Raw genomic sequence first — 25,504 nt, forward strand, 5'->3', positions numbered from 1 at the left:
ACTTTGTTTAAATAGATAGAGTTAGAGGCATTTTATAACCATATTTAGTTAAAAATGTCAACTTATATTATAGGCTACTATAAAAACCTATTAAATCTATCAACTTAAATATATATATAAATAAAGGTTTTTCTATCATTTACAAATTAAGTTCAAAATAGTAAATTTGTACAAGGAAGCCCATATAAATAATTATTATTATATTAAATTTTATACTTTGTAAATTCCCACATCCGAGAGAGTAAAAAATATTTATTTCTTACAGTACAAACTTGAATCTAAACTATCTTACTTTGATAGAATAGTAATGTAGTATCGTGCCAAATCGATCTTAGATGAACCACACCCAGGCAGGCACCGACAACCACAATGGTACAAAGAAATGTAGAAAAACGAAAATGAAAGCTTAAGAAACATAGAAAAAGCCAGAAAGAGGGATCCACTTGCTCATCAGATATTGGTTGAAATATCATAATCAAAAGTGGGGCTTACAAGTTGGAAAAAAGAATGCAAGCAAGCAATATACTACGTTAATAAATTCAAAATTGAGTAAGGATAGGCACAACAACCTATCCAATCCAAGTATCCACGTGGAAATTAATGCTATAATAATCCACAATTTATTTTGCTTGTAACTTGTGATCAACAACCTTATAAACAGAAGTTTGAAAAGGATGTCTTCACAACTTGTACACGCATTTGAACAAGTTGCTTAACAAGTTGTTAAAGAACTAAAAAGAAATTATTAAAATATAACTTTTGTATAGAAAAGATTTTTTTTTTATATATTTGATTTTTGAATGTATCATAAGAATACATATTAGCATTTTCTTTAAACAAAAGCTTCCTAATATCAGGGGCGATTCCACTGTCCAGCAAGCCTCTCTCAAAATTTTTGGTATTTTTAAGAATTAGTTTATAACAAATCAGAAATTTTTATGGATTAGTTCAAGGTAAAACTGATTTTTTGTTCAAAACTGAGATTTTTCAACGCAAAACTGAAATTTTTGTTCAAAACTTAGATTTTGCCTAAACCTTATAAATTGTTAGGCTATGCCACTGCCTAAAATACTGCTAGTGCAAAATGCTCAGTCACGCGCCAAGTAACACTCGTGCGGATGCTCAGTCACGCGCCAAGTAACACTTGCGCGGATACGATGCCACGTCTCCCTTATCATCTTTGTGGTGAGTGATGTAGGCTTTCAGAAGTTTTGTGATGGTCATAAGTTTAGGGGATGTCACTATTTAGGGAAACAAACAAAATTAGTCATCATAATTCCTCTCCACTCCCTCCACCTAACAACTCCCAAACAAACACTAAATGACCACGTTGGAATTTTACTTTATATGAATGAGTTTATAACAAGCTCAATGCCAAACATGAATTATACAATTGCAAACTAATAATGCAAACATGTATAGTTTAGTTTATAACAATCTGAAATCCAAAGTAAAACAGATGCAAATTTATTCAAACATCCATTTCAAATTACTCAAAGAGAGAAAGACTGGTAGTTATACCAACCTATCTCAGCAGTACCAAATATGCAACTTCTCTGATGATATATATGATACATCTAATCTAACTAAACCGGCATTCGGCATACAGCTTGTTCTATTCTATACAGGAATGTATTGCACAACAAATATGGAATAGCATTCAAAATAAGAGAAGACACAAAACTGTGCAACAAAAGAGGAAGAAACAGATTCTACCGAGCGACCTATCTGCTCGCATCAAATGCCTTCTCATCCTTGGATTACTAATTCCTGTAAGATTATACGAATTTGGGTATGTATATATGTTTGTCACTTGGTTACCAAAGATCCTTGCATATATCATCTCACCAAAGACACCATAAGTTGTATCCAATGGATTGGTCATTAAACCACTTGTGTTAAGCATTGGTGAAGTGTATCGTTGAGTATGGTTAAGATAATGAGGATGATAAACCTGAGAAGTATGTTGTGAAACAGATGCAGCATCAAGTGATCTTGGTAATGGACGAAGCGGTCTCGGTGGTATCACACTCCTTACTTGTTGAGCATTGCCTTTGGAAGGCGGTGTAGTTTGGCCGCGGCCATAGAGCGGAACAAGAGATGACTTTGAAATTTCTGATTTGCATACTGGACATTGTGGCTTCTCCTTTCGCTTATCTTCATTTTCGTCATTGAAATTAAGCCATTTGTAAATGCAGGGCCAGCAGTAGAGATGACCGCAAAGAGTGACAACCGGATCTTGCACACACTCAAGACATATGTTGCAGTCAAAGCCGCTAGAGCCTGAAATTGCTTCAGCACTCGCACATTTCCATATTTCCTGAGATGGTTTATCTTCCAAGGACTCAATTCGGTCCACACCCTCCTCAAAATACTGATTGAAGGCCATTTCCTTTTGTCTTACAATGTGTTCTTTGACTGTTAGTACCTGAATCTGAAAAGAAAAAGAGTAATGCAAAAATCATAAGTGACTAAAATCTAATTCATCCAACATTGTTGAAGTTTCATTAATATAATAAAATCTAAAAAAGTTTTACTAAAACCAGTCTAAAACTTAACAACCAAGAACTTCCTTGTAACTGTAAAATTACATTCAGATCAAGAAATTCATGTTACTTATAAATCTTAAACACCAAAACAAGACAATTAAAGTGATTGAGATAAACTAGAACCTTCTAGCAGTTTACATTAAGTGATTGAGAGAGCACAACAAATTTTGGTAGGTGAAATGTAGGTGAACAGCAACAGCTGGCTCAACTAACCAAATTTATAGTTGTTTTTAGCATAAATTAAATAGTACATGTAATGTGCTTCATATGTGCTACATTTTCTTCAAAATATACAAGTAATTTCACTTCTCATAGATAAGGGTCACCCACCAACAAAAATATCTAATCTCTTCATAGCAATTAGAAAATAAAGTACAGTTTTGAGCTCTTAAAAAAATATAAAACTAAGGATTTAAGATAATCTATGACATTTAAATAGAACACAATGAAAAATTATGTTTTGTATTCATTAATTCCACATTCACATGCCGTGCCATGGCCCTACCTACCTAACACTAACAGTTTCTTTATCATAATCAAGTAGGAAAGTAACAAAAGTAGATATAGCAAATTCCATATTATATTAATAACACACCAATAATTAAACTACATGTGAGAAATCACAAGAGAAATAAGTAAAAAAAAGTCACAATCATGCTAATTCTATCAGATAAGCTTAAAAAACAGTAAAACAATTTCAAACATTAAAACCATTGACTAAAACAATCTATGGGAATTTTTTATATGAATCTCAAAGTTAATCAAATCTCTCTCTCTCTCTAGATCACATGAGAGAGAGAGAGAGAGATAGAACAAGATTGATCATGTTGGCCTATACTGAAAATCAGACCAAAGTGTTTTTATAAGCTATTTCTCCAAAATAGCTTATAAAAACACTTTATACAAAACAAGCTAAATTTGTTTCAATTTTTGCTATAGAAATAGCTTATACATAAGTGCTTATCAATAAGCAACAAATTCAACACAAAATTGACCTATACTGAAATACAGACCAAAATGCAACCCAATGAAACAATTAAGCACCAAATCCAAAGGAACAAAAAAAACCCAGAAATTTTCAAGTTAAAAAATTTAATTTTGCAACTGAAATTCCATAATTTTGATTAAAACCTGGTCAAAAATCTAATTAGAAAAAAAAATAAAAAAGGGATTTTTTTTTTTTTCCTTTTAGACAAATAGTGAATACTAGGTTTAATTTTGGACATAAACCTCGGAAAACAAACCATGATTGAAAGAATCTGAGTTGCATAACATAGGATCGAAGGTTTTTGGTAGCAAAAAGTAAAGTAACAAATTAACCCATGATAGTGACAGTAAAAGAGAAATAGAGAGAAGGGTATTTTAGTACTTACAGAGATGAGAAATGGTGGCGTGTGTTGAAGGAAGAAGAGATAAGAGAGGTTTGTGAAAAATGAAAAAACGTTGGCAAAGGAACGGAATGAATGAAAGGAAGAAGATGAAGAGAATATATAAGAGAGAGAGAGAGAGAGGAGTCAAAAGAGTGTTGTTTTTTGTTTCTATTGAGTTTCCACTGTTTTATTTTTTTTTATTTTAAATTATATTTTAAGTGTTAATTTATAATTTTATTTGTCTTTTGTGATTAATGAAAATTTTTTATGATGAAGATTTGATTTGTTAAAGATTAAAATTATGCTTATATTTAATTATTGATTAGATAAAGAAGTAAGATAAGATCAAAAATTAAATAATTGGTTAAATTAGACAATCGGTACTTAATTTATTTATTAGTTTTATATTAATCATTTAATTAATTAACGTTATAAATTAATCTCCTAATTTTAATTTTGTTTATCATATTGGTTTTTTTCGTTAGTTTCTTTTCAAAATAAAATTAACTTTATTTTCTGTTTTCTGTTATATGTACGCTTAAATATTTTATTTATGATTAATATTGTTAGGTGCTAATGAATATGATTAAAAGTTTAAACATTTTTTTTCAGGCCGAGGATAAATATACTATCAACTTGTTAAAAAAGGAGTGTCTGAATGTAGAAAATAGTTATTGACAGATTTTTCTTTTCAATATATTACATATTTCAGTGTGTTACGTGGTCACTTTAGTGACTATGTTAATAAAGTTAACGTTTATTGAGAAAAACTAACAGAAAAAACCAATATAACAAACATAATTAAAGTTAAGAGATTAATTTATAATGTTAATTAGTTAAAAGACTAGCGTGAAACTAATAAATGAATTAATAAACTAATTCTTCAATTTAGTCTAAAGAATTTAAATGAAAGATATGTAATTGAAGATAACAAATTGTTGTTATGGTAAAAGGATTTGTTTACTTTTTTTTTATAAAGTCAAAGATTTGTTTACTTTTTAAGTAAGTCAAAATAATAATTTCTTTTAAAGTAAGTCAAAATAATATATTAGTAGTATAAAATAAAATAATTTTGCGACAAAAATAAAAATCATTCAACCATAAAAAGTGTCAAAAATGAATTAATAATACCATAAGTAAAAAATAAAAAAAGATTCGGTCAAAATAATATAATCAAAAAGGAGATATCTTAATTAAGATTGTCAAGGAATTATGTCATCTCAAAAGATAAATGTGCATTTTTTTTGAACTGTAAAAATAAATAACTTCTTATCAAGATAAATGCGGGTGTGTTTTTACTTTTTACCCTTTAGATGGTCCAAACGCAAGTTGGTCAAATCAGATGTAGACATGACTAAATTTATTTATAGCATAGTCTCCGCATGAGTCAACATGTATATTCCTTTAATCGAATACCCTTTGTCAGGATCAAGTAATTTTCAATCCCAATTATTCGCCAAAACGTCTTGCAATTAATGCATAATTTGAATCATTAATATTTTTAGTTTTCTTTCATGAAAAATTATAAAAAATTAATATTGTGAAAATATTCATTGAGACAAATCACACAAGATCTTATTTGTTAATATTTATTTTTATACGTTAGTAAAAAAATAAGGTCAAAATAAATGACAACAGCCAACAGAGACAATTCTTTTGGAACGGAGGAATATATATATATATCAAAGAACAACCCTATTTCACATTCTCTTCGTCCAACACATGAACACTCCTACGCCACCTCCACCCTACTAACTAAAAAAGCCTTCTAAATTTATCACAAAAATGATCCACTCCAACCATAGATCCAACCAAAAACTTGATATATAGCCCCATTCACATTATTATCAACTTCATTCGTAACCTCAAAAAAAAAAAAAACTTCATTCGTAATATATTAAATGAATATGTATGACTGTATGAGACTCGGGCTATTTTAAAGATCTAACCATTAAAATCGATTTACTTTTTAAAAAAAAAATCTAAACAATGGCGGTTTATATATTAAATACTAAATAAAAAGAAATCTAAAAAACTCTGTATTTAGTCCTATAATCGACTAATTCTAGGGGATTAATTTCACCGCTCATTTGCAGGAGTCCCATTTAAAGTCGAAGTTTTTTGCTCTGTATGAACTAACCTGTTGAAATTGGCACTAGATGGAAACAAACATAAGACTTTGAGAGGAACACACTTCAATGTCCCAAATCAATACCACTAGATCAACTCAAGTGATTTCATTTTGAAATGGCCAATATTAGTTCAGAATTTGCTCGATTAATATTTCCTTTGTCTGAAATTAAACTCGGGACCTTCAACTCCTTTTAACCCTTTTAAGCTATCAACCATAAAAAATTATGTACTATTTTAAATTCTTGTATTTCACGCCAACTTTAAAAACGACAATACTTTATGTTTTTTGTCAAATAATATAATTGTTAGAAATTCATCTTTTAAAGTGAATAAATGAAACATCATATTTATGGAGAACGACAATACTAACATAATATTATCATCTTTGTCAAAATAAAAATATTATCATCAAGATTAATATTCATATGTTTAAAGTTTGTAAAAATATTTAATATGCTGATACACAAATTTAAGATCAATTCATATGTTTCTTGCGTGTGTTTTACAAGGAGTCTCACATAATTTAAACATGTTTAATAATTACATCAATGCATGGCATTGATTTGGAGTAACTTTTTTAAGGTTCTTTTTTACCAAACAAATCCAAGCTTCCTCTTGGTTTGTTGTTGTCATTAAATTTTTTCTCGATATATATATATATATATCTGTAACCAAAAAAAATATATATATATCTAAAATAATTACACATTAATAAAAGATAAACGGAAAACAAAATATAAATTTGTCTACCATGGGAATCAAACTTGTATTCTTTATTTTCAATAAAGTATTTTTTTTATCAGTAGCCTCTCCTATTTTTTTATTTTATTTTTTAAAAATCAGTAGTCTCAATCCTAACGTGAATCACACTAGTTGTAGTTGCAACAAAAGAAAAAACAAGCTCCGGTTTGCCCACAGAATAAGCAATTTCTTTAAAAAAAAATTTTAAAAAATTCTTGAACAAAAAAAGAAAAAGAAAATAAATGCTCTTAATACATTTTTTTGACGGAAAATGCTCTTAATAAATAGATACCACGAAATGTGTGTATCCGATTTGCATATCTAGTCTACGCTACATAACACACGTGGACCACTAAGGAATGCTGTATACGTGGACATAGCATCACAACCATTGATTTTTTAAAAAAATGTTAGATGATCCTACTCTACCATTTGATAATTTAGAGATATTTATAGTAGTTATTCGTGATAATATATAAGCAAAAATCAATTCATTGAATACTTAGTTTATTTGTCCTATAATAATATAGATCAGATACATTAAATATGAAATGAACTTAGAAAGGGTGTGCAATGAACTTAAAAAACTGATTTTTGCTTATATATTGTCACGGAGGGTGTATGTTACAACAACTAATCTCTCATATTATAAGTTTGTATACACAAACAAACCCTAAACCTAATTTGTTTTCCCTCCACTTTTATATTGTAGTTTTTTATTAAAAAAATTTAGTTTTGTCTATGATTCGAACCCGCAACCTTTCATTACAATACAACACTTTTAACCAATGTGGCAAATAGACTAATTGTGATAAAAATTATGTTCACAAAGTGTTAAGCACCATCAATTTTTCATAGGAAACATTTCATACGACAATTAAGCACCATCAATTTTCATTGCAAAGTTTAAACAATTAAAAACCGATAATTATAAATCTAAAACAAATCATCAAATCTCTATTCTGATACGCTAACCCTAAACCTAATCCTTTTCCCGCTCATTTTCTCTCTCACTTTAACCCTAATTTAATTCAAATAAAATGTTAAAAAATAACTCAACAAGAATCAAACCATGACCTTTAAGATTTACTTGGTGAATTTGCCACTGAGCTACATGAATCAATCTGATATAATTTGGTAATCCACGTGTAATAAATATGAAATCAATGTTTAATTTTGTTTAAATAAAAATCAACCTTGTTTTTTTTTATACAACTCCAATTTTTTTATGTAATACACATTCATTTTCTTTTTATACAAATTTTTATTTTGTTTAAATAGAATTCAATTAATTTCTTTCCTCTAATTTTTTCTCCAGGTTTTTAGCTTAATTAATTTTCCATTGAATTTTTGCAATATTCAGTTCTAAATTAATTTAAATAAGATGCGTTATAGATTTGCATTTGAGTTATATCTCTTATATATTATAAGCTTGCTAACATAAGCTAACCCTAAACCTAATTTTTTTCCCTCTAATTTTCCCTGTCTTTTTATTGTGGCATTATATTTAATATTTTAAAAAAATATATAAATTTGTCTATGATAAAAATCGAATCTGCATTTGCTTACAACAAACCTTTCAACCACTAGAGTATGTGCTTTAATCGTGATAAAGGTTATGAATTCTAATATGCTAACCCTGTTTTTCAATAAATTTGAACGGCAAATCCCTTATCTCTTATATTATAAGCTTGCTAACATAAGCTAACCGTAAACCAATTATAAAAAAAATTGGGATATGACGAAATGTGTATATAATTTTTACACGTCCGATTACAAAAAAATATTTACTCAATTTTTTTAATTTTTTTTACAAAACATGTCTCATTTTTTTTCTTCGTTGTCACTATTCTTTTATGCAAAAAAAACCATATTCAATTTAAAATCACAATGTGAACTTTTAATATTTAATCAAAATTTAAAATAACGAGTAAAAACAATTTGTTAAACATGTTAAGATATATCTTTCGTCGCCGGTGTTTTCACATGGTCTTGCAAGTTCAAGAGTTACTTTGGTAAAAACAATTTGTTAAACATGTTATGATTATTGACAAATACAGTGAAGATGCAAATAAAATTTCTATTGTAGTTTATAAGAAAGTATTTCGTAATATATCATAATTTCTGTTGTATGAAAATTTATCCAAATTTATGGTTAATATTACTCCAAGTTTTCATATACCTTTTAATCAGACCCGTGCGTGCACGGGTCGAGAGTTCTAGTAAGAAGAAATCACATAACTAACTTGTAACCAATTTTTCCTCAAAAAAAAAAAAAACTTGTAACCAAATTTTTTTTCTGAGAAAGAAACCAATTTTTATTTTGAGTCCTGCTATTTGGTACGAAGCAGTTGGCAAACGAAACACAAGAATTGCACTATGGCCATGTGCTAAATAGTAGTGTTTACAGTTAATATTTGTTTTTGGCAGAAATCATGGGGGTAATGGTTTGAAATGAACGGTGGATATTGATTCTTGCCTTTCTTGTTTTGACTTTTTCGTATACATAAGCATTATTCTTTTATTTTACATAAATATAACTTGTTCTTATTAATTAATGAGTAAATATATCAAAATTATCAGAATAAATTAGAAAAAAAAAATCAAATTTTTAAATAAATGCTCGATATTTAATAGCGGTAAAAGACTAAAATGAACAATTACGATGCGACATGAGAAGAGAGAATTACTCATACACTAGCCAATATTAATTAATAAATTAAAAACATATATTATAGGTACATCATAAAAAATTATAATATTTTCACAATTACGGCTATTAAATTTCTCAACGCTTTATTCACTTAAGTAGGTAAATATATAGAATCATTGTAGCTTGGAGCCATGGAAAGATTGGTCAAATTAAACTTGGACCAATTTCTTTAAACATTAAAATGGAAGTAGTAACTAGTAAGGCAAGATGTATTCTCTCGTTGATGAGAAAGATAGATGAAGTTCTAAGCTAAATTTGGTATGGATGAATCATATGTGATAATATATGGTGGAATGATTTAATCTTAAGGTGAAAAAATTTGGTTCAAGTTGGACAAATCTTTCTATGAGTCCAAACTAGAATGACTCGGTAAATATATAATTTTCAATTGACAAAATATGCGTAGCTAGCACCCCAATCGAAAAGTCAAAAGTGCTCTAAATCAAAACAACTCAAAGTTATTTTTTCTTCACTTCCAGTTTATTTTCTTATCTTCTTCAAGACTCTCATAGGTATTGTATCTATTATCAAATCTCTATTTAAATATTTTTTGTGGGGAAGGGATAGGGAGACTTGAAAGATTCGTTGGATTCATTGAGATATGATGTGTCTTTAGCGATGTCAGGGGATCTTGGTGCTAAGAGAGTGAAAAAGTTTAATGTTGTTTTGTTAGGTAAATGATGTTGGAGGTTGATAACTGATAGAGGCGGACTTTGGCTTCAAGTTTTAGTTCATAAGTATGGAGAGAATAATGTTATAGTTGGTGCGGGTGGACGGAAGGTTTCAGGCTGGTGGAAGGACATTAATATTATTAAAAAAAAAGTCTTTTAGTGGGATTGACACGTGGTTCAACAATTTCACTTCTAGACATATGGGTAATGAGAAAGATTCTTTGTTTTGTGAGGACTCTTGGTTGGAAGAAGGGGTGTCGTTGCCAGACTATTTTCCTAGGATAATAAGTCTTTTTATGGATTGGGGGTGTCAGAGGGGTGTAGGAGGGTAGAGTTGGAGGCGTCCTCTATTTGTGTGGAAAAATGAGATGTTGAAAGAGTGTTGTGGTGTGTTTCATAATATTGTTTTTTAGTCAAATGCGATTGATAAGTGACATTGAAGATTTTTACACTAAGATATTTTTACCGTTAAGGGTGCTTATCAATCTTTAATGTGTGCTTAGAAGGTATTGAAGCCTTTGTAAAAAAAAAAAAAGGTGTTGGAGCCAATGTTGAATTCTACTACGTTGGTTTGGAATAAAGCGGTGCCGATAAAGGTATCAGTGTTTGCTTGGCGTTTCATGCAGAATCGGATTCCTACTAGTGTGATAACTTTAAAAGGAGTATTTTGAATATTGATGCTCAACATTGATTTTGCTTTCACATCTTTTCTTTGCTTGTGGTGCTCTCCAATGGTTAAAGATGCAGAGTGCTTTTTATAATAATCAGATTGTTGATGCTAATCATCTTAGAATTAAATTTCAAATCCTTATAATAAACAATTATATGTAAAATTTGAGGCATATAGTCACATTCCTAAAGAATTTATCTTCACGAATACAACAAACTCTTCTTAGTATCATATCTAACATAATAGAACAACAAAAATATAATCTCAGAAATCAGAATTATTACAAGGATAAAAATAAAAAATTAAAAGACGAAAAATAAGAAAATAAGATTTTCATAAAGTCTAGACTCGGACACGGAACAGACACCAACATGAAGAAATCGCTAATGTAAAAAACATAGGATACATATACAACTATATATATTAATAAATTTATTAAGAGTGAAAAGGATAATTTAAGTGGTTTGGTACAACAGAATTTTGATAATTGAATTGTGGGGATGTATGAATATCACAGTATATTGTAATGGAGCAATATTTTTAAGCAAGAGAGTAAAGCATATGACTAACAGTATATTGCATCACACAAGAAGCTCAAATCCAATCTTAAAATCATTCAGCAGGGGTATCTCCTTTGAATCATTATGACTAACAATGACAAAATCAAACAAACTTAATAAAATAAAATCACTAATTAAGAACCATAGTATCTAATCATTTCCACATCAAAAATGTCTGTAGGTAACATGGATTTGATTTCCAAAAAACTTGGACTCTGGACTCTCTTATAGAGAACATGCAGCCCATGCTCAAGGCGACCATGTGCTTGTCTCTGAGATAACATCATTTGTTCCATCATATTCTCCAACCTCTCCAATCTATCCTGCTGAGGATCTCTCACAGGTATATCCCAACGAGGAACCTCTGGCGCTTTTTCTCGACGAGGTCCTTGTGGTTTTGACACATCAGCCAAGCATGAAGGAGGACCAAGTTGTCCTGGTGGTAGTGGTACAACAAATCCCTTCTTTGGAAGAAAGGATTTGTCTTTAGAAGAAGTTGATATTGTTTGGCTACGACCTGCATATAGTGGAACAAGGGATTGTTTTGAAATTTTTGCATTGCATACTGGACATTGTAGTGGTGATTTCCTATCATTTTGGGTAGTAAACCATTTGTCAATACATGGCCTACAATAGAGATGACCACAAAGAGTTACCACTGGTTCTTGCACATTCTCTAAGCATATGTTGCAGTCAAAGCCATTAGAACCATTTCTACTAGAACCAGAAGGTGCACGGTTCAACATTTTCAGTGATGATGCTATAACAAGATAAGATTAGCCGATTATATATTCTTATAATATACAAATAACCAACAATAATAAATTAAATTAAACTACATTTGATAAGAACATTTGGCGCCCACAGTGTAGCTGCGGTGAAGCAATTTTCTGCCCCCATAATAGGCTGAAACATGGTCAAAACCCCACCATCAGAAAATGGAACCCTCACAACGATAAGCCTCGATGTTTATGTAACCATAACGAAATCTTACAAACTCAAGATGCAATACGACCCCAAAGATGAGCCAGTAGCAACGACTTGCTACTGCATATGAGTTTGTAAGGTTTCTTTATGGTGACGTAAAGCCACCAGGGAGACTTAAATCACCACGAGGGTTCCATTTTCTTACATTGGGTTTTGACTATCGTTTCAACTTATGATGTGGCCGGGAAATTGCTTTAGTGTGGCTCCACGATGGTAGGGATGACAGGAAAACCCAAACCCGATATACCCACCCGAATCCAAACCCAAGTCAACGGGCGAAACCCGAGTTGACTAGGTTTGGGTGGCACCCAAATATATGGGTGTGGGTTTGGGTAGTATCAAACTCACACCCAAAATACATTCACCCACCCGTTTATATATTAAATTAACTATTTTGTGCGGTTTTTTTTTTGGCTTAGACAAGCAAAATAAAATTATTGAAAAATGAGGAAGAATAAGAAGTCAAAATCATGCAAATCGGCATCTCTCAAAGCGGGAGGCAACTTGGCTACAGTAATGATATATGATTAAATAAACACCCATTAGCCTAACATGATAGTGGTACGTATAGGTATTTGAATACTTACATATATAGATGAGAATTGAGAAGTGATGGTGATGTGCAGGGAACAACTTATATGTTGAAGGCTGCAACTGCAAGCAAGCAAGCAAAGTGAAAAAACCCTTAATTGGCAGCGCTTGTTAAATACTAGCAGCTGTGAATGTGATATGTATTAGAAAAACAGAATTACAAAATCTTTTTATTTTAAATCTTTTTATTGTATTTTTTTTTTTACTAAACTTCTTAGTATAAAAGTTTGTTTTTTTTTTAAAAAAAAATTGGTACATAACATATTAAATTTATTGGAAAGAGAAAGTGTGTGCAAAAAAAAATATTGTTGAATTAAAATAAGGGTATAATTGGAAAATAAGGTGCAAAAATACACTTTTTTAATTACTTGTTTTTTTTCTTCTAAAACGTCAAATAATTTGAAACGGATGGAGTATTTATTAAGCGAAAGTTTAGATGAGTTTGGTTCAATTGTGATTAAAGTTAAAAATCCTAATATGTTAACCTAATGTTAAATGCATTTATAATATTCTCTTATCTCTTATATTCTAAGCTTATTCCGATAAGTTAACCCTAAACCTAATCATTTTCCCTCTCTTTTTATTGCAGTTTCTATATTAAAAAAAATTATTTTGTCTACAGTGGGAATCGAACCCGCATCCTTTGCTTACAATAAAGTTTTTCAACCACTAGAGCATGTGCTTCAATTGTGACCACAATGGGTAGAATCAAACCCGCATCCTTTGTTTACAATATAGTTTTTTAAAATACCTTTTAATACTACAATTTTTTTGTTACATATTAGGCTAATTAGACCCGTGCACCGCACGGGTCGAAGTTCTAGTTTATTTTTGGTGTTAAACGCTGGGCTCCAAGAAATGAGTCCGATAACTTGGGGTTCAGCCGCAAATTAAATAAGTAAAGTTTGATAAAAAAATATTTTAATAGAATTCGAATTTAGATTCTACTGAACGATCCGTAATATGGAAATTTCATTAATCACTTCAATTCAATATTTTATTTAAACATTTATCTTTATTCAACTCTTATACGAGCATTTATCTTTATTCGATTCTTGTACTTTTTTTAGTGTTTTAGGTTTTGCTCGTGTGCAGAATTGGGAGTAGTGACACAAATCTAGTTACGTGGCTTATCTTTAGTAAAAAGTTAGTTTATAGGTAATATGTAAATCTTGATTTATTTGTATTGGTTTGTAAATATTCCAATTTTTTTAAGGTATAATTTACTCTATTTTTTTTATAAAAGAATACCTTATTGAATAATGGGCGTATAAATATGGTCATGTACTTTTTTAAGAAGGCAAATGAAATATAAGAAAATGAGTTAGGATCCGTTGACACCAGGTGTCAAATATTAATTTGACACCAAATCTCAACCGTTTATCTTTATATTTATTTTTTAATCTAAAGGCCACAATTGTTTGTTAAATTAGCTCATGTGAGCCTTTCTCTCCCACAACTAACTGCCTTTATTTTAGTCAAAAAAACTGGCCTTTATTTTTTGCTCAAATTTGCATCAACGTCGTCTTCAAGCTTTTGTATAGTTTGTTCCGTCATCATCAAAATTAATGAACGCGGGAACACACAGAGAATCACAGAGAATTATGTGCATATATGATATGATAAATAATACGACGCAAGCAATGGAACGAACAAGTATTTTTCTAACCCATGTACTTAAGAATTGATATACAACAAGCATGGTTTTTGATTTGTTAGAAAAAGGGTTTTACTTTTAATTTGTTCATGGCCAGAACCTCCTTTCCCAAATTTCACTTTTAGTAATTGTGTACCTCATACTCTCCTATGACCTTGTAAATCGATATTGAAAAAAGATAGAGACACCATGATAATTCCTATAGGGTGTCGCTGGGGATTGAAATTAAAAGATTGTTGGTTGATCCACCGCGGAGCAGGGATGTAAAACTGGAATTGTATTTAGCAACCATCAAATAAAAACCTAAAACACGTGAGTCTAAGGAGAGTCCACACAAGTTATCATGTTGCATAAATATTAGCCGCTTGATAAAAAATTTAGACGGATAAGATTTGGTGTCAAATTTTAGATTGACACCTGGTGTCAACGGATCCTAACTCTAAGAAAATAGAAAATATAAGAACTGAGTTTAGCTACTTTCCTATTATCCAATTCTGTCTTAAATAAGTAATGAAATTATACCACCACATATTCAAATCGAACATAAAATATTTTTTTCTAGCCTTCAACAATCACCATGTTTACAACATGTTACGTGTTACGTAATTATAAAACAGTTTAATTATATTGTGAGCTGAGTTTTAGTTCAGTTAATAAGAAAATCACATTTTATATATATATATATATATATGAGGTGTAGTTTGAACTTCAAATACTCTATTTGTTTATGGTGGAATTTTAACCACGACAAATAACTTAAAGAAAAAAAAATATTTACACTTACATCTAATAATGAGATATCATCAATTTTACAATGTCACATAATCGGTTTGATAATAACCAAATAGTAAATTCTCTTTGGATTTAGGGTAAAAATTCTTTATATTGACAATGCATATTTTCTTTTGGTTCAGTAATTTATTGTTTTGATTTTGACTCAAATAGTCTGGTCTTTTTAACGGTGATTTTAAAGTTATTTATACATACATAACATAAAAAACTAATAATTTGTTACCTTTCATGTAACTTTTTTTTTTTGGGTTATAATAGAGGCAAAGAAGATTGAACATAGGACCTCCTGCATACTATCAAAACCTCTCACCACTAGACCAAATCTAGTTAGTTACTTACTATTTATTTTCTTTATCTTCTAAATAATACTTTTTTGTTTGTAAATTAAGTATTCTAGTGTGGAAGTGCAAATACTAATAAAAGATACACTTATAGGTGTATATACAATTTCAATATAATCAATGATCAATATATAGTACTATAGCGAGTACATTTTCAAGTGCCAAAATGTTGGTTTGCAAAAGAATAAAATAATGATAGAATGAAAATAAAGAGAGTAAAGTAATTAAAATCATGTTTTATTCAACGAATCTAAATTTTATTTTATTTTTTTTGCTTATAATAAAAAAAAATTGTACTAATTCAATACACATGTGATATTCAATGCAATTTCCAAAAATCAAGCCTATATGGGCCAAATTTTAAGAAAAAGTGCAACCCATTCTCTGATATTAATTTGTTCTTGCTGAGGTTGTTCTGAAACATTTGGAGTACTATGAAATGATCTAGGACCAGATGGTCTTGGTGGTACAACACTCCCATCTCGTTGAACCTCACCTTGAGCAGTTGATGATGTATGGCCACGACCATATAATGGAACAACAGTTGATTCTGAAATTTCTGCTTTGCAAACTGGACATTCTGGCTTCTCATTATGTTCCCATGATGTGCTATTAATCCATTTGTATATACATGACCAACAATAGAGATGACCACAAAAAGTTACCACTGGATCTTTCACTTGCTCCAAGCATATGTCGCAATCAAGATCATTAGAACAGTTTTTGTCAGAATTTGCTTTAGCATTGGCACCGGCCCAGTTCGACATATTCAGGATTCCAATATCAATACCTTATTATAGGATACACAGACTTAATTATAAATAAAAAACGAATCATACAAGTCTTGGTTTTAAATTGCTGTCCGCCCAAGTGCATCGCACCGCAAATTATTATTAGTTTATGCATGATAATCATGATAGGGAGAGAAGGGGTTCTTTCCATAGAGACAAAAAAAAAAAACTTGGAATATCATGTATAAACTCATATGAACATTGTAAGCGATGTTATTACATGTTATTATTCTAAACAACATAAGAAAAAGAGAAACATTTAATTTTTGTCTAATATGAAAGTGGTAGAGAGAGAGAGATAGAAATTTGAATACTTACATTGGTTATTAAGAAGTGCTGAAGTGAAGTCGTGTATAATTTGAAGTGGGTGCAAATTGAAAGAATATGGAATATATTTATCGATGGCAAGCAAATATCAACAGCAAGCCGTAAAAGCGTAGGCAAGGATTCTTGTATGAAAAGTAAAACAGCCCAATGCTGACGTCAGCCCTACTCCTATCAATTAGTTGATAATGATAATGAATTAATGATGTATACAATTGGATCTAGACTGTGTAAATACGGCCACAGTTGATTAAATATCTTAGATTGTAAATTATTAAAATTAATTATAATCAATCTCAATTGTGGATTGTACATCGAATGGTTAATATGAATAACTGCGTGTATCAAATTTAAGTTCACATATATTTAGGGGTATATTCAATTGAGATTTGAATAGATTTTAAAAGTTTTTTTTTTTATAAAAAAATCTTGTGGTATTAAATCAAGATTTTAATAATATATAAACAAATCAAGAATTTTTTTTTTTTTTTTTGAATCAGCAAGAACGTGGAAATTATTTCTATTTGTTTGGAGAAATTTGGTGCTACCTCGGGCCAAAAGCTTAGCCTTGATAAAAGCATAATCTTCTTCGCTTGCTCATAATATTCATTGTATATTTGGGTCTAAACTAGTGAGACTTTATTCTAATCAAGTTGATTCTATATTGAATTACTATCTAGTCTCTAGTATACTTTAAAAATATTAATACTATGAATAAAATTTAATAAAATAAATTATATTTCTAAAATATTCATAAAATTATGACTTATATATTTAAAAGGACGGACGAATTTGGTGGTTTATTCAATACTCTTTGATAATTATTATCAAAATAAAATTATTTTTAATCTATATTATAAATTGAATACATCACAAACATTCTATATATTGAAAAGCTAATTTTTTTTTCTTATAATAAAGACACAAGGAAACAAAGTAATTATATTATATCTAGTTATTTATTTTTCGCACCCGCTGAATCTCACACGCACCCCGTGAATCTCACACGCACCCCATTAATACTTAGAATGCAAGTGTGTAAATAACAAAAATTTAGGGGAAAAAAGTAGTTTGCATCCTAGAAAGCGAACCGTATAAAAATTAAATTCTTTTTGTCCTCTTCACCCCTCTCTCATCTCCCATAAAATAATTTTCATTGAAACACAGTTTGCAAGTTATAGTGTGAACACTTCATTTACCCCCCAAAAAATGAAACAATGTATGAGCGAGTGATTAAAAAAAAGTGATTTCAATTTATACAATTATACGGTGTGTGTGTGTGTCTATGATTGATCTCTTTCTAGAATGCAAACCGAACTGAGTTCGCTTTCTAGGATGCAAACTACAAACTCAGTTCGCATTCTAGAATGCGAACTTTTTTTTTCATGATTTTTTTTTTCATCTAGAGGATATAGACATTGAGTTTGAATTAAAAATATTGTCACTCGCTATTTAAAATACAAAAAATACTCGCATCCTAAAAAACGAGAGGTTAGATTTGGTAAAAAAAAATTTTTTTTTTTTTTGGTACAAAGATTTGGTAATTTTAGCGGCACGAAAAGTAACTCTTATATCTAAGAAATGTTGCTCATATTCTACGGGCTTACAACATCTGAAAACTGGGCCAGTGCAAAGACAAAAAAAAAAAAAAAAAAAAACAGATTATCGAAGGAACAATGGCTACTACGTTGTTGTCATCAAATCCTTGGACAAGAAGAGTCTTTTTCCTATTCCCAAGAAACAAAACCCAAATCCTCACAACACACCATTGTTGCAATCCAACGACGGAAATGAACAACAACGACGCTGCTGTTGTCTCCTTACAAGAATGGCAAGGTTGGGGCACCACTTCACCAGTCCCAGCTATGGTTACTCAAATCGCTGAGGATTTGAAGCTTCTAGAGAAAGATTTTGATTCTCAGATGAAGTTTGGTCGCGCCGGTGGAAAGTTACAAGTGGGTTTTCTCTCTTTCTCTCTAATCTAGTAATGTTGATGATGTTGTTGTTGTTGTTGTTTTGTGTGTGTGAGATTTGATGTGATTGATTTGATGGATTTTTAGGGGAATATTGGACAACAAGAAGATAAGAAACACCGTGCAACTTATAAGGCTTTACCTGATTCTGAAGAAAAGCTTAAATTTTTTTCAGCTAGACAAATAGCTTGTCGTGTAATTGGTAGCAAGGGTTACCTTTGTCAAAAGGTTTAATTTTCTTTGGTTTTTACATTAATGATGATGTTGTCTATAGAGCACAAACATATACAGACACCGACACCGAACATGACACCGTTGATACGTAGAAACTTGTTGTAATAATAAGAAAATGAAAGACATAAAGCATTCAGGAAAAGTTTCGCATTTGTAATAGATAGCTCATTTAAGTTTTTTAAGGTAATAGGTATTTAAGTTTTTTAGATAACAAATAGGTCTTTTAAGTTTCTAATTTATTGCAATGCTACCCTTCCAGCCTGTGTTACATAAGTGCTAACATAACCGTTAACTTGCACTGAAAGCTGTATTTGGAAGCCAAAACGCAGTGTTCACTACGGTCTCACTAAGTTACTTCAGTGTTTTTGTAACAGAAAGTAACTTTAATGGTAACGGTGCAATAAATTAGAAACTTAAATAACCTATTTGTTACCTAAAATAATTAAAGGACCTATTTGTTACAAACGCAAAACTTAAAAAGACCTCTGAATGCATTTGGCCTTAAAATGATTACATGTAGTTACATGTGTCAGTGTTGTGTTGGTGTCTGTTACGTCTTTGATCTGAAGTGTCGGTACTATATAGCTTGTTGTTGCTAAATAATGGTTGTCCTGGTGATGGTGCTTATTACATTTTTTTCATTTTAATCTTGCTTTCATTTTTATTTTTGTAGTGTTGGCTTCCTATGGAAGAAGATTGCATGTGTTCACAAATCACATCCTGCTTGCTCTTTCCTGGAATAAGGTTTTGGCTGTATATGCATCCCAAGGTTTAGATATATAATATATATGATAATACGATACAATCACTTGTGGATTAGGATTAGGTTATGGTGTTCTATTTTTTGTGTTTTGTCTATTTTTCATACAATATATTTACTTTTTAGTCTTCATATGCAGGACTTTTTACGACAGAACAACACCGGAAAGCTTTTGTGGCAAATTTTTGGTGTTGATGCTGCAACTTTGTGCCTTTTTGGTATTCCTGAACACGAACAAATCATGTGGAATTCTCTTAAACTGGCAGGTCTCTCAATTTATAACAATATTTTCAGTCACTACTATACTATGGTTTCTGTTTATTGAAGTAGTCTCTTTTTCAGTCACTACTATACTATGGTATGGTTTCTGTTTATTGAAGAAGTCTCTGATTTCAATTTTGGAATTCTTAAGCTTGCATACTTTCAACTATTTCGATAACTTCTACCGTCTATGTTTCATGTAAAATATAATATTTTATCATCTAAACCAAATATGGGTTGGAAAAAGTGTACATATTCCTTCAATTCTATTATTTTCAAGATCATCATAGTATACTTAAATTGAACTCCTTTTATCAATTTAGATGTATTGTATACTTTAATTTAGTACACTATCCTTGTTAAGTTGTATCTACCAGTTCTCGGTGACTATATTTTTATATCTTCTAAGTTGTATACTTTAATTTATTACTTATGTTGTGGATTTTACCTTAACTCAGGAAGAAGCAATGTGTGGTGCCTTTATCCAAATAAGAATGCCGTTTTGGAGTCAGTTGAAAATGCATTTGGTCAGGAACCAGATGCAAATAATGAAGTAACATCAGAAAAGGTTTAGTTTATCATTATATTGAACACTGTATTTCCTATTGTTGATATACAAATAATAGTAGTGATCATGTCTGTAGCGGAGAGTTGGGTGTGTGAATGTACCTTGAAGCAATCTACATTATTTGAGCCTTGTCAATTACTTTCCATTTTCATGTATTTAATGTCAGTCGTTAAATGTTAAATTGCCTGTTGTTGTTTGTCCTATGGAGTTAAGGCCCTGTTTGGATAAAAATTAACAAAGAACTTATAGCATAAGTGATTATGTATAAACTATTACTATAACAAAATATAAAATAAAGTCAAACTGTTCTCATATAAGCTGTTTGCATAAGCTTATCTCAAGAGCTTGTATAAATAAGTTAAAAACAACTTATGGACAGTTCATAAGTTGTTTTCATAAGGTCTTCCAAACAGTCTCACAAGTGCTTATGTCAGAATAAGCTCAGATAAGTCAATCCTAACAGACCCTATGTTTTCTAAATGAGATGAAATTAAATAGCACTACTGATATGCTAGCTGCTTTATGTGTTTTGCTGCAGCAATCAATACTAGAATTTTGACTACTTTTAAGAAGTTATTAAATCATATGATCTAAACTTGTTTTTGGATTTACCGGTTGAAGTTTGACTAGGTAACCTGGTAACTCTAAACTGAAAAATAAGGAGTAAACACTGAAAATGACTTTGTATTAACTGAAAACAGATGATATGTCCTCTTAGGGAACTAGGGAATTACACAAAACGAAAAGGAAATGTAGAGCTTTAAATAACAGTTACAAATTTGAATGAATTAACACACACACACACATTTATTATTACCTGTGAACCAAACTGCATTTATTATTGCTTCTTTTAACATTTTCATAAATAGATTTTGCTATCTTCAATTTGGTGATATCATGTAAGTAATAGTTTTTTCCTTAATTATAAAGCAGTTAAAAGTAGATACAACTCAGCATTTTATTTTAATTGATGGGACGTGGAGCAATTCAGCAGCAATGTTTAGGCGCCTTCAGGTAACTTTTGGGTGGATTTTCTTCTGCATTTTCTTCAGTTGTTGATCCTCAAAAAATTAACCTACTATATGATTGGTGATTAGGTGCCAAGGTAGAATAAAATTTATTGAACTGCATATTTTTATGAATAGGTTCTAGTTCCAACTCCTCTTACAAATGTAAGTTTACTTAACACAGGAATAATGTTCGAAACATCTAGCTTAGGATCTAAATACAATTTGATACTATATACACAATACATATTTAACATTCTAACTTAGAAATAAAGCAAATCACGATAGCAAAATTTAAATATTCGCAACTTATAAATTAAACCATGGTTTCATCCAAGTTGGGTTCATTCATCTTATGGGAAAGATGGACTCGTTGTAAGCTTGGAAAGATAAGTTTGTTCATATTTTTCTGGTCTGTAAGTTCGACTATATTGGGAGCTTGAGAATACAACGCCGTTCTTCTCTTTTATTGACGGGTTCATATGGGATGTTAAATGCACATCTTTGTAGTTGAACAGCTATGCGGTTGATCATTTGTGCACTATGGAGTTTTGACATTTAGCTGTTGCATTTGAGGTTTTTTGGAAAAATACTGAACCATTCATTTAGGCATATCTGGGGGAAATGACCATTATGCTGTAGACTGGTTATGTTGTCCCCCAACTCGTGTGTAAGTGTGTTTCTATGTGAATCTGTACAAGTCTATGCGAATGCGAGTGTACTGAAATTTACACCAAAACAATTTTGTATGCAAATTAACTTGATTTTATGCCAAGAGTCATAAACTCACATGATTCTATGAGTTAACTTGAGAATTTGACAATACGGTTAATTGCAAAGAAGTCTCAATAATAAGAGATGGAGGGAGTATTAAGTAGAGGAATGCCCTATAGATTATAATCGTTGTACTTCACTTCTAGTAGATGAAGGCATTAAACAGTAACACAACAATTTTTATTCCCAATTGATCCATTAGACCATTATGTTTGAACTCTGGAGATATTTTTTGCATGAATTTTTCTACAAAGTATGAATTAATTATCCACAAATGTTTCCATTATTATACACAAACTGTTGCCAATTGCTGTTGATTAAATAAATAAACAGTACTAACAGAAGCTTGCACAGTTTGTGATTAGATAATTGTGATTCTGCTGAGAAATGTGAAATTTTGTTTGCAACAGGATCATGCAAAGTCAATTTGGGGAGACGAGGACCTTTCTTGTATATCCCTAAATCCCGGTACTTCTGCCATGCATAAACTTAGGTGAGAAAGAAAGTGAACTTATGATTATCTGTTGCTGCTTTTCGCCTTCTCGATCTTATCTTAGTCATAGGATATTCTGATGTGTGTTTTTTGACGGATATTCTGATGTGTGTTGATATGAAGTCTAATACGCATTTATGGTATTTCAAGGGCAGGCCCCAACCATCTTGGGATCGTACATGTACAGCAGCAGCCGCCGCTGGCCTGCTCTTGGAGCTTCAACTTCTCCCAAGGTTTAGCTCCATTGGATTGGATAAACAGTCAGAAGCAATAGAACATGCTCTAACAATCCTATTAGATGCCCTCACAAAGAGACGACTTCGAATGGGAAGGTCCATTACACGAAAAGTAAGGCCAAATAAGGAAGTTATCAACCCTAATGAGATATAGTGGCTGCGGTTATTGCAGACTAGAACATACTTCATGTTTACTTTTTACGAAGGTTTCAAGTGTCAAAGTTCAGTTGAAACAATGACTTATACATTCTTCCTTTCATTTACGACGTGATTGATGTTATATCCTCCTACACAATCTTCTTAATAGTCACTTAGTACTTTATTTAGGGAAGAGAGTAATACTAATTGAAAAGGAAAATGGATATAATATGTTCTAGCTTGTGTAAGAGGATATTAGAGAACAGTGTATAATTTTTCTTGCAACTTTTTGATAGTAGTAAATACACTTCTAATTTTTCTTGCAACTTTTTGATAGTAGTAAATACACTTATAATGTAATTTAGTACTCCATAGAGTTTTGGAGTACATCAGGTATTTTTTCATAGATTTGGATTCACGGTAGTACAAAAAAATACGCACTGATTATTCTTGACTATTGATTTGAGATTGTTTGGCTCATAGTACACCTTTACCGAATAATGTTTTACATTGATTTGAGATCGGATAACCAAGATTATTAATTGTGTCACGGAATTAGTATGTCGAATCTGGATCCCTCTTCCACATAGGTACCCTTGCTCCGAGTACTGTCCACTTATGGACTTTTGTTTTACATGTGTTTTTGTATGGCTCATAGCCATCCGGGCTAGGTGATAAGCGAATAAGGCATCCCATAAGCTAGCTAAGACGGCTTCGTCATGGCTTAGTCCCTCCAGTATGGCCCGAATGACTCGTACTACATCAGGTAGAGTCGAAACCTCAACCATATTCTGCCTCTGCCAGAGTCACAAGCATCCATGCTTTCTTAAAGTTTAATAGTTTTATCTAACTATTCTAGTCACCTAAAATTTATTCAATTTCAACCATTTTGTGTGAAAGGATCTTGCCTCATTATTACTTCGTAGGACACATTTGTCCAATGGCCAGCCACATCTCATGGCTAATGTTAGAGCACATCATCTGCTTCTAGTACTACTCAACTCAACAGCTTTGAGGCCATATGTTTGTCACTTAGCCTCTGTTTGGGAGTTAGGGAAAGGAGGGAAGGAAAACATATGAAATCTATTATTTCTTTTGTATGAAAATATTTATATTTATGAATGTTATTTTTTGAAATCTACTAGTTCTCTCCCATTTTGTCAGTAGTCTCACATTTGATGAGATGACACCTAGATACGACTTTATAAGTGGAATAGTACTTATGTTACTAGTCATTTTTGTAAGATGAGTTATAACCTATAGTATTAGAGTATATTGTTGATTCAAGTCACCCAACATTTATTTTCACACACCAAGTTTTAAGTCTAATACTATTAAGAGGATGTATTAGAAAAACCTAAGTTTCACATATTTGATAAAGCTTCAAATAAGTTTATAAAAAGCGACACCTCTCAAATTTTAAGCTAATATTATAAATTTATAAGGGTTAAGTTAGAGTAAACCCAAATTTTAAGAGGGTATTAGAGTCGATTTAAGATAACTTGAATTCAGTATTGATCGTGTGAGTGTGTTAAAAGTTTCATTTTTTCTTACTGGTTAAAAGTTTCATATTAGATAAGATAAAAGTCTGAAAATAAGTTGGAAACAATTCGTTAATTTTGTAATAATAACTTGAATCCAATATAAAAAATTTAATACTCTTTCTCTCTAAACTTTTAAATAAATTCTTAAAATACAATTATCGTGAGCATAACTCAGTTGGTAGAGACATTACATGTAAAATGCATGACTGAGGTTCGAACTCTACTACTCTCACTATTTCACCTTAAAAAATAAAATTTTAGCCATTAAACTATTTGACAAAAAAAGTCTAACGATACAATACACCTAACTAGCTTTTTTTTTTTTTTTAACAAAAACACTTATATACATCCTACTTATCTCCACACGCCTCACATTACATATATGCATTTCTTTGTTAATCATAAAAATACAAATCAAACCTTGTCAATATCATACTACAAATCAAACCTTGTTAATACCACACATGATTTTCTATATGAGAAATATCTCTTTAAATTTCTAAGCAATATACTTTCAAGCAACTTCTATCATGAGTTAGCATTTTTCTTATTGTATATTTAATTAGCAAATTATTGGTTTGAGAATCACATCAATCTTTATAGATAATGATGATGATATGTGATGT

The 25,504-nt window shown here is 30.8% G+C and overlaps 3 protein-coding genes across 5 annotated transcripts; 1 reads left to right on the plus strand and 2 right to left on the minus strand.

Moving 5' to 3' along the window:
* Positions 1-1,466: 1,466 nt before the first annotated feature.
* On the minus strand, positions 1,467-4,054 carry LOC123894698 (E3 ubiquitin-protein ligase RMA1H1-like). 2 transcript variants are annotated; one of them, XM_045944752.1, is made up of 2 exons: positions 3,923-4,054; positions 1,467-2,434 (listed from the first exon to the last, which is right to left on the minus strand). In XM_045944752.1, exon 2 carries the CDS (start codon positions 2,387-2,389, stop codon positions 1,661-1,663), a length of 729 nt encoding a protein of 242 aa, XP_045800708.1. In that variant the 5' UTR covers positions 2,390-2,434; positions 3,923-4,054; the 3' UTR covers positions 1,467-1,660. The 2 variants fall into 2 exon arrangements, with proteins under 2 accessions (XP_045800708.1, XP_045800709.1); XM_045944753.1 differs by lacking the exon at positions 3,923-4,054 and adding an exon at positions 2,673-3,387.
* A 12,065-nt stretch (positions 4,055-16,119) lies between these two features.
* On the minus strand, positions 16,120-16,542 carry LOC123896594 (E3 ubiquitin-protein ligase RMA1H1-like). The gene has a single exon (XM_045946964.1). The coding sequence runs from the start codon at positions 16,540-16,542 to the stop codon at positions 16,120-16,122; it is 423 nt and encodes a 140-aa protein (XP_045802920.1).
* A 1,947-nt stretch (positions 16,543-18,489) lies between these two features.
* On the plus strand, positions 18,490-23,738 carry LOC123894699. 2 transcript variants are annotated; one of them, XM_045944754.1, is made up of 9 exons: positions 18,529-18,845; positions 18,951-19,091; positions 19,771-19,866; positions 19,997-20,123; positions 20,577-20,686; positions 21,617-21,700; positions 22,878-22,960; positions 23,116-23,349; positions 23,410-23,738. In XM_045944754.1, coding segments are annotated over exons 1-9 (1,155 nt in total). In that variant the 5' UTR covers positions 18,529-18,566; the 3' UTR covers positions 23,411-23,738. The 2 variants fall into 2 exon arrangements, with proteins under 2 accessions (XP_045800711.1, XP_045800710.1); XM_045944755.1 differs by having other exon boundaries at positions 18,490-18,845; positions 21,620-21,700; positions 23,116-23,738.
* The last annotated feature ends 1,766 nt before the right edge of the window (positions 23,739-25,504 follow it).

Source organism: Trifolium pratense, linkage group LG7 (assembly GCF_020283565.1).
Source record: "Trifolium pratense cultivar HEN17-A07 linkage group LG7, ARS_RC_1.1, whole genome shotgun sequence".
Classification (NCBI taxonomy): Eukaryota; Viridiplantae; Streptophyta; class Magnoliopsida; order Fabales; family Fabaceae; genus Trifolium; species Trifolium pratense.